This window comes from Cyanistes caeruleus, chromosome 2, assembly GCF_971803275.1.
Source record: "Cyanistes caeruleus chromosome 2, bCyaCae1.hap1.1, whole genome shotgun sequence".
In the NCBI taxonomy this organism is placed as follows: domain Eukaryota; kingdom Metazoa; phylum Chordata; class Aves; order Passeriformes; family Paridae; genus Cyanistes; species Cyanistes caeruleus.
The window spans coordinates 36,336,192-36,354,098 of NC_141702.1; the positions used below are offsets into that span (position 1 = coordinate 36,336,192).

The window sequence follows — 17,907 nt, forward strand, 5'->3', positions numbered from 1 at the left end:
GCTCTTGGACACCCACCAAGGACACCTGGCTGACTCCACACCCTATGACTCAGAGCATCTCTGAAATGAGATTCTACTGTCTCACTGGTCCCCTCTGAGCCCACTTTGGAGGCTGTTTCCATTTGCCCTTCCCTCTGTTGGATGATTTGGATCGCTTGATGGTGGTATCACCTGATACCAGTACTGTGTACCCACGCAAGCAACCTGTCCTAAGTGTACCTGAGGGTATATTGTGGATGAGTTGCTCCACCAATGTAAAGTGACTTGTAACAATAAATACCCTGGTTAGTTATTGGCTGTTGCCACATGATTGATTGATGGATGTTAAATTACTGATTGCTGACTGTAATTTGCAACAGCGTGATATATAGTCACTTTATTAATCACGGGTACAGTTGCCAGTAGTGATTTTGTGGCAGTTTACTTGCTAGTGGTGATTTTTGTGGTATTTTTGATAATCTGTAATAAGGTAGAGAAGTTTAGAGGATTAAGCCTCCATGTCCTTGTGTATTACAGAATCCTGCATACCCACAGTCATGATCCGTGTACACCCACAGGATGGATAACCCTCCAGGTCATGACAGGCACCCCTCAGGATTCTTCCAGCCAACAAATCTACTAGAAAACCAGGATGTCTTTAATACTGCCATTGCAGCTTCAATAAACTTAAACATTTACATCAATAGGAAAGCACCGCAACTTAAAAAAATTATTCTAGACAAACAAGAAGGAAAATAGGATAATTATAGAGGTCACCATCTGGTATATCAGCAGCTTCCAGTTTAATCACACACTGACCCTGGGATGAACATTCCTGCTTGACTAAGCTCTCCACTGACTGCAAAGAGTTGGGGGCATGCTTCCCCCAGGAGGAGATTATCCTGTTACTGCCCACAGCATGGTTTCTCAGAGTTTCCTGCAAAGTATTTTTGTTGAATGTTGAATGTTTCCTGGACATTCTGGAAACAGGGTTCTGCATCAGCAGCGGGAGTAGCAGGATTGGCAGTAGCAATCCTGGTGATCACCAAAGTCAAGCCTGGATCGAAACTGGCAGCAAAGCCCCATGGGATGCTCAGGGGAAGCAGGGCTGCTCCGTTACCTCATGCTATAGAGGACGTGCCCATCGGGGAACACTCGCAGCATGATGTTGTCCGTGGTGGTATCATGAATGAAGGACCTCTTGGAATGCACAAAGAAGACATCAGGGACCCAGATCTTCTTCACCAGCCTGCCATCAAAGGTCATGCTCTTGTTGTTGGTGCTGGGAAATGAGAGACGCTCATCCTTCCAGTAGTGCCTTAAGTACAAGGTCATAGTGAAATCCTGCAAAAAAGGAAAGAAAATCGAAAATGGAAGAGAGGTCTGACAGTGCTGCACTCTACAGCTAGGACACAACAGAAAGAAAACTCACTCCCACCAGATAGATGAGATCCCTCCACTCTCAACTCCTGATTATTTCCTAGGTCAATGCTCTCTGTCAGTAGATTTTCCTGACAAAATAATTTCAGCCAAAACAAAGCATAGCCAACTAATGAATTTATTGCAGTACCCAGTAATGTTCAGTCCCAAAGGGAATATAAATTTTCCCCAAGAGAAGCAATGCCCTGCAGAAATGATTCTTCAGTTCTGGCAAAGTTTTCTTACAGGGCTATGGTAACAATAGGATGATCAAGAGGAAAAACTGAAAGTTAGCTTAATGGTCAGACTATACTAAACAATTTATACCCAAAAGGACTAAATTGTTGCAAACAGCAACCAAGTGAGGGAACTGTGTCAGGTGAGGGGGAGACTTATACTACCATGCAAGTGTGTAAATAAAGTTCCCTTTTAGCCTTATTGATGGGATAGGAGCTTCAGTCACATAAAGGAAAACATCTGTTTGTTGATCCCAACTTGGCAGCTGCTGCTTTTAGAGCTGAATCCACTCTCATGCTGAGAGATCAATCAAATACACTTATTTTTTTTATATTCCCAATTAAGCAAGTGATTATGGGAGCTGCAGCTGCCAAGCCTGTGCAGGCAGCAACAAAGGCCCAGGTCTCTCCCTAACCATGTGGCAGCCATTTTCTCAAACCACAACTAGTCAGTTTGGTGACAGTGACAATCAGTTACCCTGACTCTCTGCTTCAAAGGGCTGTCTCACAACAGCCTCACATTGCCAGTAGGTTTTGCATTAATTTGTCAAAGAAAGCTCTAGTGCCAGTCCTCACCTTGCTGCCTGGCACAGTACAGAGCTGGCAAGACAGCTGTCTCTCTGACCATGGCAGAGACTGGCCAGGGGGACACTTCTCTTCACCCACCTGCAGGTCCCCACATTATCAGACTGGTCCCAGCCTCCCTCACTGCTCATCCCAGGAATGCTGCCAGCTCCTGCTCCCTACTGGCCACTGGCCATCTTCCTTACATCTGTAGTCCCAAAGAAACACTTCCAGCAACTACTGCCACTGGCAGAGCTTAGGTTACAACCTAGTAGAAGAATCAACCTCAGGGGCCAGACATCAAACTCATCAGTTTGATTAGAGCTGGGAAAAAGGAAGAAAGAAAGAGGCACAATTGCTGCTTTCTTAGGAGTCAGTGCACGTTATGGTAGAAGTCAGAAAAAGGAGTAAAGAGCCTGGCTATTCAGGGTTACCAGTTGCCTGGCCATGACATGAGATAGAGGGACATAGGGCTCCAGGAGAGGAGGACCATTCTCATGGTTTAACTCCAGCCAGCAGCTCAGTACAACACAGACACTTGCTCACTCTTCTCTCCCACCACCTCCAGCCAATGGGATAGGGAGTAGACTCAGAAGAAGTTGGGTTGAGATAAAAACAGTTTAATAATTGAAATAAATAGTAATAAGAAGAGTAATGGAAAGGAAGATGAAAAGTGAGAGGGAGTAAAACTCCAGAAAAACAAGTGATGTACAATACAGCTGCTGACAGATGCCCAGCCTGTCCCCCAGCAGTGATCAGCCCTTCCCAGCCTACTCCCCCAGTTCATACACTGGGCCTGATGTTCTGTAGTGTGGAATATCCCTTTGGCCAGTTCAGGTCAGCTGTCCTGGCCATGCTCTCTCCTGGCTTCTTGTGTCCCTCCTCACTGGCAGAGCACGAAACACTGAAAGTCCTTGATCAGGGTAAGCACTGCTGAGCCACAAACAAAACACTGTGTTATCAGTATCATTCTCATACTAAATCCAAAAGCAGCACTGTACCAGCTACTAAGAAGAAAATTAGCTCTATCCCAGCCAAAACCAGGACAGTCAGGCAGCTTGAGGCTGTGGCTGCAAAATGCCTCTGGGCAGAGGAAAACGGGGACCATCAGCCATTGCTTACAGCCACCATTGAGGAGGGGGAAAAGACTGTCTGAAGGCACAGCACAGGAAGGATCTCACTGCTTTCCAGGCCACCCCTTTCCCTGTCCTGACAGGAGCTTCTCATCTTTCACCTTCAGCCCCTTTCTCTCTCCAAACAGCCAACACAGTGGCCTCTCAATGGCCAGCTCTCTTTTCTCTCTCCAATGGCCAACACAGTGCACCAAATGCTACAAACATAAAGTGGCAGCTGACAACAGCTTCTAAGTATAAAATCCAACCTAAGGAGGCTTTTTCATGGCATGATTCAAAAGAGGCAGTATGCTGACCACTTGTTCCTTTCTGACCATCACACACTTTCTTCACAAGCAAGAAAAGGGGTTTATTTCAGCACTCACAAATAGGAAAGTCCCTTGGAAAACAATGTTTTCAAATAAGAAAAATGGGAAAATGATAGTACCTGCCAGAGGCACAGCCAATGAGTCTACACAAGTACCTCAATTTTGGTAGCATATTTCATGTTTGTTCCATGCTTTGGGCAGCCTCAAGAGAGTGTCCTGCCACTGCACACAGCAGCAGCCCTTCCATGTCAACCAGACAGGCATCAGTTTTAAACCTCCATGCTTTAAACAGCCCCTGGCTGCTCTCAGTGTCATGCACAGTCTTGCAGATACAGGGGGTTGTGGCTGGTGATGCTTCAGTCTGATCCTTCTTCGGGGCACCAGGTGCCTGCTCAAGCAGTGATAGGTAAGGACTGCCCTTACCTAGTGATTTTCAGGGCCACTTCAGAGCAGTTTGAAACAAGTCCTGCCTGCAATGGGGAGACAAGGAGGGAACCCTGCTGCAGACACAGCCAGCCCTGGTCCCCTGGCCATGCAGAGAGCTAACTGCCCACTCCCTCCCCTGCAAACCCATGCTGGAACAGTCTATTGGAAAAACACACCAACATAACTCAGACTGACCTGGAGAGAATGTTCTTCCACCCCAAATATATTCCAGCAACTGCTGTAGAAAGTACTTGTCATGAGCTGGGAAAATAGGAACTATCAACAACCAAGGGAGAGAACTGACCTCAAAGGCTTTTGACAGGCAAGATTTTTGTTGAATCCTGACAGAAAGCACTGTGAGTTATTTACTTGCACTAATTAGGGCTCTTTGCTGCTCTGGCATTATCTTGATATATTAGAGCCCCAGTTCTCCCCCTGGCTGACAGCTCCCTCCCACACACCTCACTGCATGCATACCCCAAACCCTCTCTTTCAATATCTAGGCAGGCAAGCCACCTGGTTTTAATCACAGAACATACAATAGTTTGGGCTGGGAAGGACCTTTAAAGGTCATCTAAACCGACCCCTCCAATAATGGGATGAAGATATAATTGCACCATATTAAAAACCACTCAACCTAAAGCTCTTCCTTTGTCTTTATGTTTTGTCTAGACCACAAAAGGTGAACAAGAATAGGGAGGAAAAGGCAGAAAGAGGAAGGAGCCCAGAAGCTTCCTCTTTTCCTCTGTGTTCCCCTTTCCACTTCTCTTTCAAGTGTTTTTATTCCATTTCTTACAATTAAAAAAAAAAATCATCATGAAACAGCCCAAAACCAAACAGTGAAGTGTGTGTGAGCACTCATGTGAATTGAATTGTTCCCTAAGGAAGAAAACTGCAGCAAGCACAGCTTATGTGAATTTTACCATATAGCTTCAAACCTTCCTATGCAGCTGCTTATATTTTCAGTTTTGATAGATCTTTCACAGTACTAATTATTCTCCCATTCAAGGTTCCTTTTCTCTTCAGGCTTTTAATCTTTATCTGGAGGTAGAGAGGTAAGGCTTTGATCACCTGGTTTTATCAAGTCTTTGGTTCTGATTATCAGCCTCTTTGAATTTCAGAGATGCTGCTATGACTTTCATCTGACCAATAATTACAAGCCCACAGGTTTCAAGTCAGAAGGTCTTTTTATGATCAGAAGTAACTGAGGCTTAGAAGAGGATTACATACCATGTCAACTTCAGAAATACTGTCCAAGCTTTCAACTTGCACATCCACCCCAACAGGAATTGCAGGACCTGAAAGAGAATGAGATTTAGATATGTAAATAAATGTTCTTTCATATCATCTGCATTTAATTTGCACTTCTAAGGTGACATGCAAACATTTCTGAGCTTATGTTGTACATTTCGGTCAATGGTTCTTCAGGAGGGGGCTGAGGAAGGAGTTAGTGAACAATCATGTAAGGGCCCTTTTGAAACACTGAATTATCTTCTTGGCATATGCTGCAATGTTGAGCCCTTGCCAGTTAATCCAGAGTTTGGATGAAACATTTGCCTATGTTTTTAAAAACTGAGTCATCCCATCTTAAATTTTAGGCCTTTATGAACAAATATAGCCCCAAGGACTTGGGACCAAGATGAAGACATGGCAAGAAATGATCTCTCTCTGGACGTTTCTCACTTTTTACCAGCAAGGCAAGCCACATTAATCTCTCAAGAGCCCATCACCACTTTGACTCATGTGACTCACTGATGATATTGCTAGTTTTCCACAGTAGTTTTAAAATTAACAACCAGAGAGTTCACAAAGAGTAAATAAGCAGAGAACATCCCATAATGAATGCACACTCCTCTGTTACTAGAAACCCTGCACCAAAACTTTGCATTATTTACAAAAATTCACATTAATGACCAGCACCTGCTCAGAAGACTTAAGATCCCCACTGTCACTAAAGGACACAGAATGATTCACACGAGCATGTCTCAATGGTATGACAGGAAAAAGAAGTAACTTTATTCTCTGACTCCAGTATTTATAGATTTTTGACAATTACCAGGGACTGAACAATCAAGTTACCACTTTCCCAATCACACTGGTCATGTAGAACATCCATCAAAAGACGTTTCTTAGAAGGAATGTGTAAATACCTTTTGTTATAGTTACTTTCCTGGGAAAGTAACTAAAACTATGAAAACAAGATCAGAATGTTTGGTTTTCAGGGTGACACCCCGCAGTGTGCCCTCACGCAGCTTTTCCCAGATTCTGGTGCTAAGTGCCTACTGAGACAAGCACACCAAGCTGCCAGCAGGGTAGCTCAGCAGGAGCTGCTGAGGAGCAGTCCAGGTGGATCCAGTGCTCCCTGATGGTCTCAGTGCATGTGGCAGTGGGACTCACAGAGTTCATGCTGACAACCCCAGCCAGGGGTGCCTCCAGCCCAAGCACTGAGACAGACCATGCCAAGGGAAGCAGAAGCTCTGCAGACATGTCTGAGACTTCTCCAGCAGAAATTAATTTTCCAAAGACCATAGTTGCCTCCATGAAGATCTGAAGACTTTTAGCACCTAGATTTTGAGCCTAGATAGCAGTCAGATGACACATAAGATGCACCTCTGTCATTAGAGGACACAAAATATAGAGTGAAGGCTCTGAGAAATTACAACAACCAGAGAGGTTTTTTCATGAGGCAGAGAAGCTTTTATTTCAGGGTTTTACAACCCTTATATAAGGTGTTCTGGTCCAGGTTACCCTGACTGGTAGAAGGAACAACACTTCTTTCATCCCATTGGTGGGACAAGAGAGAAAAAACTCTCAGAACATCTGTGTCTTGTTTTGGGAAAGTAAAACCTGATTTACACAAACAATCCTTGAGAGTGAACAGTTCCCAAAAGACTTTCCCTTGGGAACAATCAGCTCGTGAGAGCTTGAAATTCTCTCAGGTTCAGAAATCATGTCCACACACCTCAGTTCCTTTGTGGACTCAGACTCATATCTGCAGCACCACAAACAGCAGAGCCTGCTGCATGCATACATTTACCTAGAGTAGCATCTTCCTCGAGACCACAATGAAGTTTGGAATACACTACAAGTCTAACCAGAGAGCAGAAATGTTGCTGAGAGAGTAGCACACTTTTGCAAGCTGCTCTCCATCCCACTCCTGTACCTGCAGCAGCACGTACAGGCTCCCACACATGCTCAGGGCTTTTGAACACAGCCTTCTGTTTGCCTCTGCTGGAGGAGAAGGGAGCACCAACTCAGCCTCAGTAGGGAAAGGCTGATCCTCATGCCCACAAGACAAGCTGTGAGCAGCCCCAGTGCAGGTTTGTCCGGGCTTTGATAAACCAGCCTCGCCTGATTACAGCAGAGCACACTGATGGTGACCCTGTCCCCTTCCCACACGCACAGCTCCAGCCTGTTATGCCCACGGTGTCTGTCAGCAGCCGTGCTGGGAACAGGCCCCTTGAACAAGCCCTGCAGAGCGGGACCAGGCTCCTCAGAACCACCAATTCCAGTTTAAGTGACTGCTGCCCCCAGCAATGAAGCTCAAACTTGGCTAACCCAGCACTTTGAGATGACTCCCAGATGCTTACAAACACCTACATGTCACATTCAGATACACAGCTCTGCACTGTATACTTTAAAAAAATTGCCAGCAATCATTTGCAGCCAAGAGAAAGAATTTTTCTATGACATTTCTCTTGCTCAGTAAACATGCTTTGGTTTGTTTTTGGTGTTTTTTTAAACAAGGTAGCAAAAAACACTGCATCTGTGGTGACAAGAGACATTTTGATGTGCAGTACAATCAACAGAGAAACAGCAAAAGCCAAGGGCTGTGTGCCCAACACGTGCTGGGCAGCCCCCCACAACTGCAAGAGAGACTCTCTGTGTACTAATCCTTAATTTAGCTTTGGTTCAGGAAATCAACACCTGCTCAAAGTCTATTTACTGCTGCAATTTTTATGCTTCTCTGAACACTAATCACAGATCCAAGAAAAACCAAAAAACAACAACAAACAACTAAAAAACAAATCCATAAACATAAGAACACTGCCAAGTAGTATCTATCCTGCTCTACTATTCCTTCCCTATCTGCTCTTGAAGATAAAATACTATGTCCATGTTCTTTACTTTGTTCATGTTCCTGCATCCAATGCTCAATAACCAGCAGTTATCTCATTGCAAGAACAAAGTCTAAGGTTCACTCTGGACCTGACATGAAGCTTTATTAAACCCAAAATAAAGGGTGTTGCATGTTAACCTGGATGGTCTGGAAAGCCCTTGAGAGAAGAGTTCCAAGGCTGGATTAGGTGTCATTTCTGCAGTTAATCACAAATCTGGGAGATGATCACAAAAAAGTGATTGTAATAGAGAGAGGGAGAAATTACTTGAACACTGGACTCAAACGTTTAGTGCTTAATACAGAAATGTAAAAATGAGTCTGTAAAGCCAATTTATTGGCAGAAATATTTACTCTGCCTTTTTTGAGCAAACTCCTACTACAGTCAGCAGGATTAATCATTGCTTTTTCCCTCTCCCTGCTCCTCATTCAGCACCTGGGGCTGAGGCAATGGGAGAGCACACAAATGGGAATGAGGATACATTGAGACACCAAGAACCTTTGGAGGTTTACACAAGAAGCTGGACTGAGCAGGGAAAAGTGAGTGAAGGGCCAGTGAGGGCATTGCAAATGTTGCTGCCTGTGAGGTAGTGACAGAAATCAAAAGGTCACCAAGTCCTGCTCTCAGCAATAAGCATAAGTGAAAGTTGCATATTCACTCAGCCCATCACTCTACAAAACTTCCTGTAAGATGCTGTTTTGCAGAGGCACTTGATGCAGGCAACACTGAAAGTGCATGCAGCTTCTGAAGCAAAGCAGAAGCCCTGTCTAGAGACGACCTCTTTAAACCACAGAAACAAACCCTGGGTTTCCTTGAAGGTCATGTTGGCTACAGCACATACCATTGAATTAAATGGCTGTTGGTCACTCAGAGAGAAATGTCAAGAGATCTTTGATCTCAAAAACCCATGGAGTCAATTAGGAACTGCTAGCCTTTTAATCCTGTCCCTCTGGCAACTGAAGAGTTGAACCACAGAGGATCAGGGTGTTTTGCCAAGTTCCTCATCAAATGCCACTAGGGATGAGCAAAAAGAAAAAAACTCTCTGTGTTGAGAGTATGATGAGGGTGTGAATGTAAAGGAACAAGGACAGCTCAGACAGTATATGACAAACTGAACTGGTAGACAGAACAATTAACTTTGATTACAGCATTAGATGCAAAAAAGCCCTCATCAACCAGTTTTTCTTTGTCATAAACGGTATTTTATCAATATTCACCTTTTCCTCAGAAAGAGGAAATATAGAAGGATTGTCCTAGAGAATTATAAGCAATGAAAGACTTGACCACTTTAACACCGGAGAGATCTCAAAGCTCAGGCTCCTCTCTAGGATGTTCACTGCTGGAGAGGAGGCTAAATGGATCCATGTGAAAGCTGGGGATATAGCTGATAAAAGAAAGCAGTGCTGCTTTTCTCAGAGCCTGCAGTCCAGCAGAGTTCAGATCAGAGTTTTTCAGATCACACTTCAGAGTCTCTGAAAAGTATCAGCCAAATTAATGAAATTTTGGGTTGGTTCTGATGCAAAGAAGACTTTGTGGCTTGTTTCATATTGCAAAAACTCCAGTTTGAGTATCAAACTTCCCCAGATTGAATGGGATGTCTGGCCTCGGGCTAACCTCTGCAGGGAACCCAGGAGGTTTCCACAAGTCCCATGCAGGAATGACTTCAGAAGGAGCCCAACATTAAAGCCTGTTACATCCCAGTGTGTCTCCACACCTAAAAACACTAACTAATGAGCAGGATGAAAGCTTCAAAGTGTGAGTCAGTTCCCAGTCAGAACTGGGCACAAACATGGCTTTTATTTCTGAACACTGGATCGGGCTTTAGAAGATAGGGAACAGTGTGCTACCATGAAGATGCCTGGAGTCAGTTTTCCACTACAGCTTGGAGAATAGAGCTTTGTGACGTCTCTTTAATTTTTCTCTTTGGCAGTGCTTTCAAAGGCTTGTTGTTCCTCTCTGAGACAGTGTCCACTCATACATCTTTGAAGAAAGGAGGCAGATGAAGGCCCTGAGATAAAAATATCGACATGGGAAACAAGTAGGTTTGGGATTTCTTTACTGACAGGTATCTTGTACACACCCAGAGAGACTGCAAACGTCCATAAGAGATCCCATGTCTGCAAGATGCAAAACAGCTTATTTGTATGTGTGTGTTTATTTACTTTGTAATGAATGTATTTAAAAATTACTGGGATCTCTTAGGTGTGGACAGCTCCCAGGCAGCCAGCATCAGGACATGCTCATCACCTGCCCCATGACTGCAGGGCTTCATCCCTCTGCATCTCACGGGGGGTTGCTCATCAGCAGAGAAGCAAGTTCTGTTCCAGCCCTTGTCACTGACACTCAGTGAACTACTCGTGCTTTATTCACCCCACTCTTCATCCATCCTGGCAAAAGCACTGCCCAGAAAGGGCAGCAAGGACCAGCTGATGTTAGGCTACTCGGCTATGAGCAAATATAATAAAAATAAAGCATTAGGCTGGTCCTCAATAAAGAAGATACAGCTATTTTAAGTATCAACTAAAGCTGCTTATTCACAGGCTCCCTGTAAAATATGAGATGTCATAAATGAAATGCTTAAAATGGGTGTTTAAGGAAGGCAGCAAAACAAACATTTACATAATCTTTAAATATTAATAATAGCAAATAATACCTGAACATCTGCTAGCTAGAAAAAGGTCACTGACATGGAGATAACTCCCTAAGGGTCAAAAACCCTGCAGTCTCTTTTAGCTTATGGAGGCTCTTTGACCATCAGCAGAGCAAAAAAAAATTGTCATTGCCTCTGTACCCAATTGCCTGTCTCTAATGGGCTGAGGACAGGCAAGACAGCCATGCTTATTGGGCTGTTAATAACAGAACTTATACAACATTTGTTTGCTCACTTGCTCTTTACAAAGATACTTTTTCTTGCCGTTCACCTTTCTCTAATATTGCTGGTTGTTTTATTCATTTCACCTTGCATAACCCCAGCCTGCTCTGCCCACTGGTCACAGCTGTGTTGGGCTGGCAGCTTGCTGACTGTCCTCTGCAGACCAGCAAGAGTCACCGTGGCCACCATAAAACAGCCCTGTCCCCTTTTCAGCTTAAGGTGGAGTTGCAGGCTGGCCCACCAAACTTGGGAACCATCAACAGTACTGGGTTTCTTTAAGTCTTAATGCCACTCACAACTTACTTGTGGTATTATTTTAATTTTGCAGAAGTGAGGTGCCTTTCCCACCTGCAAGGTAACATCACAGGCCTGATGCAATGCCACAGAGCTGGAATCTCAATTAGAGCAGAGGGGGTCGTAGGGCAGCAACCAGTTAGAGTCATGTGAATCACACAGGCTCCTCTTCTCCATTTCTGCAGTACAAAAGCCTTTTTATCCTCCACAGGTCAGACCACATCAGTTTGACTGACACTGCCACAGCAAGAAGCTGGAAGGACTCATGGTGCATAGCAAATCACTGTGACTGCCTGACGGATAACATTACAGACAAAACTATGAGGATCACATCTTACCAGACTTTTGTTCCCTTTCCTTTATGTTTTTTTTTTCCATTAGGTTTATCATCTGGCACTAAAAACACACTGCAATTCTGCAGCTGAGCAAGAGCCTGTAGCACCCGCTATCTCTGTGCGTCTGAGTCAGGCTTCCCAAGGCTGGAGCCTCAGCAAAGCTGTTTCCATGCTTTGCTCCTCATCACATGCAATTTCAGCACCACTTTGCTAGTTCCACACCTTTGTCCCAAGAATCTCTGCAAGTTAAGGAGGTTTAAAGCAAGAATTTAAAAAAAAAATCATGTTTTTCCTTTATAAAAAAATGAACCTTCTCAGCAAAGGCTCTTAAGGTATTTCTTGGTTTTATAAACATTATTCCAAATTTTGGCTCTAGAAGAATCTTGATGCTGTAATGGGAGGCAGCATGGGAAAACAAGGCAAAAAGAGAGATTAAAATGCAGTTCCATTAACACTAGAAGAGTGACTGTGTAATTATGGTGTCTGCTCAGTGGGACCTGTGCTCAGAATGTGTTCTTCAAGGATCCTGATGGGAATAGATAAATTCAGATCTGTAACCAGAAACACAGTGTGTTCCACCACTAGGCACCAAACCATCAGCATAACAGAACAAAACCCTACAGCTTCCCCCCAAAATAGGCATGATGCCCTGAAATACATCCAGTCAGGGGGAAAAGAGTTAAAAAATCACCATGGCTCCCCATCTGTCTCCAGCTGGGTCAAGGTAGGGAGTGCAAATATCCTCCCAGAGAAGCCCTATCATCCCACCCATCAGGCCAGTGGGTCCTTTATCCAGAGGACAGATCAGCTGCAGAGATCAGCACCTTTAACTTGTCTATATCAGGCACTCAGAAGTCAACAGCCAAGCTCCAAAAATTGAGGTTGGCTAAAAGAAGAAAAGAAAAAAAATCAGAAAGCCTAAGACAGCATCCTCTGACATTATGGTAGGGGAGGGCATACCTGGGATTCAGGGAAGCATGTGAACTTTGGTGAATTCACACTCTTACAGATGATTTATAAAGAAGCCCAGTGCCCCCAGAGCCAGCTCCCAGACCTCATCCCTGAGCCTCAGCTGCACCCAGGGCTCAGTGTGTTCCCACACAGCCCCAGGGAGATCTGCCTATGCTCCACCCAGAGGGCAGTTTAAGGCAAACTCTACAACCCTAGGAGTAGCATATCAAGTTTATCACTGATTAGCAAAAAAGTTACCTCAAATGTTTAGGCTGGACTGCAAGTTGCTGGTAAATAACATTGTGGGGGCAGGAAGCGCTGGTGATGACAGGTTTTGAACTCTGGAGTTTGAAAATATGTATATAAATTGTGAGCAGGGGTCAGCACTGTGCTCTCAGATCGGCACATCTGCACTGAGGGGGAAGAAACATCTTTTCAGCCACACCAGGAGCAGGCAGGTCTGAGAAGCTCTGTTCTTAGGACCAGGTGCAAAGGGCACAACACTTGTGTGTCCCACTGGGCAGGGAGAGGTAGCACTTCACCCTAGATGGCCAGCTGACAAAGGGTGCAGCATTAGTCATTCGGTGGAAACTACAGAAAACTCTGTCCTTAGCTCTGGAAGGATTTGGTTATTGATGTAATCAGAAGAGGGATAGCCATACTGGTATTTCAGCAGTTTTTGTTCAGGTATCCTCTTATCTCTGAGTCTAGAAAGGTCAGGAAAGCACATTCCTGTATCTGGGTGTGACTGAAGGCACAAGTGAAGTTGGAAGAGGTCTCCCTTCCCACTCTTTTATTTGCTTATGAGAGTTTGAGACAAGGTTTTTTTCTGGACAAAAATATTCCATTTTCTCCTAGTAATGACAGGCTATTATCCACCCAATGAGTTCTTTACTTTGCAATTTAATCATGTCAGCTGAAAAGCTCATTGCAACTTCACAACCACAAGTGAATATTAAAACCTGCAGCTTGTTCCTCTTCTCCAGAGAGGGAAATACTTACTGGGAGGGTCCATCCTGAGCCCTGGGGAATGCCAGCCAAAACCAGAGCCAACTGCAGCAACAGGAAGGAATGTAGGAAATGCACAGAAGGCAATGGGGATGACCATGAGGCCTCTCTGAACCCACACCTAGTCTTTTTCCTTCACACTGATGCATCTGGACAGAGGTTTGTTTGCTTGGTTTTTAATTAGATTGTTAATTGGATAATTAGATTATTCTTAATTAGATTAGCACAAAATCAGGGGAACCATTTCATTCTCACCTCCAAAGGCCGGCCGCATGGTGAAGTCATGTTCATCGACTCTGAGAAGCTGGTCTGTCTTTCCTTTCCAGGCTTTGGTCAAGTCACGATTTTTCTTAAAGATGTGACTGCAAAAGACAGCAATAGCATTGTTCCAATGTCTCTGTGCCCAAGTGCCACAACTGCCAGCCCGATTTCGGAGCCACAGGAGCAGCAGCTTTGCAGGCACAATCCCAGGGACTGTGGGGAGACTGCCAGCACCAAAACATAGACCCAGTGCTGCCTTTCCACAGCATTAACCCAGACTTTTGTGCCCCACAGGCAGCCCTGCTTCCTCTGCCCCCCTCCAAGGACACGGTGCTCCCTGTGCCCCAGACACCCCGGCTCCCAGGGCAGGGTGCACAGCATCTCCCAGGGGAGCTGGATGCAGTGAGTGCTGCAGCTAAGAGCAAGCAGCAGTAGAAGCAGCTGGCTGCCCCACGTTACCTGGCCAGGATTTGGCCAGGTACCAAGGAAACACTGTCATGAAAAAGCTCTTTTCAATGCTGGTCACGCAATGTCATACATTACTTGGAAACTGCCCCATGAACTTCACTGATTCAGTGCCAGCAGTTTGTTGTGGACAGAGGGTCTTCTGGCTTTCAGCAGCAACAAAACCACCCATTCCTCCCCACAACAGCAGGAAGAGAGGAGTTTTGTCTAAAGAAGCCTTCAGTCCCTCACTTTTCTGAACATCAAGGTAGGAAAATTTCTAACATTTTGTTTGAGATATTATATGATAACAGTGGAACAAGGATGACAACAACCCTCTGAAAAAAGTGCAGGATAACTAACCAGCAGACAAACAAACTGCATGCACTTCTGGAAGAAAATCCAGATCAGCATCCCTGACTCTTCTCCAGTGGTGCAAATGGAAGACTTGGACCCTTAAGGTTCCTCAATCCCTTTGCTCTGGACAAAAGAGCTGACAACATTGTAAGTACTGCTGCAATTAGCCTGTTTCCAGTAACTTACTAAAAATAATTATGATAAATAGAAAGAACTTTATACAAAAGGTGCAGGTTCCTTTTCCTGTATGGAAGAAATATTACTGGAAATAACAGAAAATCTTGGAGGAAAAATAAAGAGACTTAGGCTTAAAGTCTTGGTAAAGAATTCAGAACCTACAAAACAATCACCCCACTTGTAAGTTGGGGTTTGGAAAGGGATGTTCTTAGCTCCCTTCAAATATAAAGCATGATAAGTATGAGCCAAAGGGAGCATAAAGCACAAATCAGAAGGAAAGTTTCCCATTGGAGGTCTCATTTCAAGAAAAAAATGATGAAGCCTAAATGGTGTTGATAGCTGCTGCTAACATAAATAACCCATTTCTTTAAAATAATGAGGTAAAAAGGAAGCAAAGAAATAAAAATAATTGTATCAAATAGATGTTTTGAAGGAATATAACCCCTTGTACTCCAGGGCACATACTTCATAGGAAAAGTTGGATCTCCCTCAGGTTATTTTGGGCTCCTGTTTCACTTGGGATGTCAGAGCTTCTTTCCCTGCCGGCTGTGAGAAAGAGCCAGCCAGAGCAAGTGCCCTCCCTACGAGGCTGCTTTAATGGTTACCTAAAAGCAGGGGTGTAAAACCGAGCACAACCACTAATGGGAATGATTGGAGGCAAAAGTTTAGCTTTTAACTGCTTGCTGCAGGGGGGAAGCTTTGTTGGGCTGCAAAGTTAGGGCTGCTGCTGAAGCGCTCCACCTCACCGTCCACTGCACAGCCTCTGTGCCTGAAAAGCTGGAAGCCCAGAAAAAGGATCTTCCTGTGTCTGCTTAACTTTAATTATCAGGGGAAAGCCAAAGCACCAGTGAATGTTCAATCAAGTCTCTCTCCTCAAAGAAGGCGGTAAAATGTCTAATTAAAAATCCAATAAAACATTGGATTGCACATTGTACAAGGAATTAGTATGGAAAACCCTGGCAGTATTATCTTGTAAATGAATGGCTCAGCCTCGCTGAAATGCTACATTTTGATCAATTCTTTAAAAATCATCAAACAGCAAACAGCACACAGGAGAGCTGCTGAAAACAGTCTGTGGCTGCAGAGGCTTCAGAGGGCTGGCTGGAGACACAGACACTGTCTTAGAAAGAAGAGAGGTTTTCAGGCACATCCTGAGCCAGGGGTTGCATTTAATAACAATCATTTAATCATCATCTCATGCCCAATCCTTCAGGTATTATGATGGCCAATTCAGATTTTACAGAAAGAGCTCTGACAGTCCCTTTTTAATCAATTTAAATCCATTTACAAAGTCTTTTGTATTGACATATTTTTGATGACAGGAAGTCTACACAGCTTTTAAAATTTGTTGCTACTTTTGTCTATTTAATCCAATTCGAGACCAAGTTTGTTTGAAAAAAAAATTAATCTTTATAACAGTCTTTGACATCAACTCTGCTGTATCTTCTGCCCCACTCTGGCAGGTACCCCATGGCAGCCCCACTGCTGTTTGGCATAGGGAGCAGCTCATTCCCTGCAGCAAAGGTGACACCAGCTGCCAGAGCCCTGGCAGAGCTGAGGGGTGCTCTGAACACTGCTGCCCGCAGGGTGCCTTTACCAACAATCTGATCACCAGTATCTCATAAATCCTCCCTGATGTACTTATGGTCTTTAGCATTTCTGATCATAGATTTGTCAGGGTTTCTTTCAGCTTTATGCACTCTCTGCAATTCACCACTATTCATTTAAATCCACCCATCTCCCTTTGTCTTTTTTTGCCACATTTTTCATATAAAATTTTATTACTATTTAGTTTTCATTCAAGGGGCATGAATTTGATAAATCTGACTTCTGTGAAGAATTGTTTCTCTTTAAAGAGGAGAGAAGGCGACAGCTCACTGAGCTTCTGTAAAATCTTCTCTATTATTGCACTATTTTTTAAAATATATTTTCTTTTCCAGTCACTTTTACTCAGAATTGTCTCAATTACACAAAATAGATGCTTTTTCTATTGCCAAATATATCAAAGAAAATTAATTCTTGATGGCATGAGGAATTACAGATAACAGCTCAGCAGGACTCAAAAAAGAGTAGCTGTCTATGCATACATTCAGACCTTTCCAGAGCAAGACAAAGAATTTTCTAATTGGGAACAGTCCTTGTGCTGTTGGATACAAGGCAGTGGCTAAGTGGTCAGCCTGAAACAAAACATTGTCTCCATCCTGATCATGGTGCAGCTGTTGGCAGCCAGAGTCTGGCAGCTTTCTGCACCTTTCCCCGGAGAATTCAGGTTGCATTTTGGTCACAAGATGGTACCTCATGGTCATGGGGCCTTGGTTCCAATTACATAGTGGATGAGAAAAAAAAGAATCCAAAAAACGCATTAGGTGAAGACATCATTTCATTTGTGTAGCAGCCACAGCAAGCTGGAGAAGACGCACACTGTGTAAACCCAGAACCAAGGAAGGTACAAGACCTGTTTTTCTAGCCACCAAAGCATGTGACTGCTGCAACACACAGCTGTAGAAGCTAAATTAAAAAGAGAAAGTACAAGAACAGTTTATGACTGTCATAACAATTAGCTTGCTCCTAGATAAGAATTCCAAATTTATTATCGTGTAATGAGTGTATGTTTAATCTTAATATGCATGGATCATGTGGGCTTAGATATGGTTCAGAAATTTCTGACAATCTGGGAACATCAAGATCCTTGATTTTGGCGAAGTTTCTTTCCAACACCTGTCAGGGCCCCCATTTCAAGTGCTTTAGGAGCCTCAGTTTTCCAGGAGGGCCTGGCATCTTCACAAGATAGGTCTGTCTCGGGTTGGGTGGCCACACCAGTCTCCATTGCTTCCAGAACCTCAGGGAAGAGGTAGTCTGTTGCCCTACCTCTGGATGTAACATGCTTCACACTTACTCATCTGTGGGTTTATGCTAGGAGCAGGAAGGAAAGGAAAGTGACTTTCCCTGCCAGATTTCTAGAAAAACTAAATCTGACTCTGGAAGAGGACGGACACAAACTCAAAGGGCGTGTACAATCACTGCT

At 44.0% G+C, this 17,907-nt stretch overlaps 1 protein-coding gene across 2 annotated transcripts in view; it reads right to left on the reverse strand.

Moving 5' to 3' along the window:
* Nucleotides 1–17,907, reverse strand: part of LOC111925729 (gamma-aminobutyric acid type A receptor subunit rho2) — a 34,995-nt gene that overhangs the window by 12,534 nt on the left and 4,554 nt on the right. The window contains exons 2-4 of one of the 2 annotated variants that reach the window (XM_023922258.2): nt 13,899–14,005; nt 5,296–5,363; nt 1,100–1,323 (exon numbers count right to left, since the gene is read on the reverse strand). In XM_023922258.2, the coding sequence (XP_023778026.1) occupies nt 1,100–1,323; nt 5,296–5,363; nt 13,899–14,005 (399 nt within the window). Of the gene's footprint in view, nt 1–1,099; nt 1,324–5,295; nt 5,364–13,637; nt 13,795–13,898; nt 14,006–17,907 lie in introns of those variants that run through there. The other variant, XM_086876520.1, reaches the window with a different exon arrangement.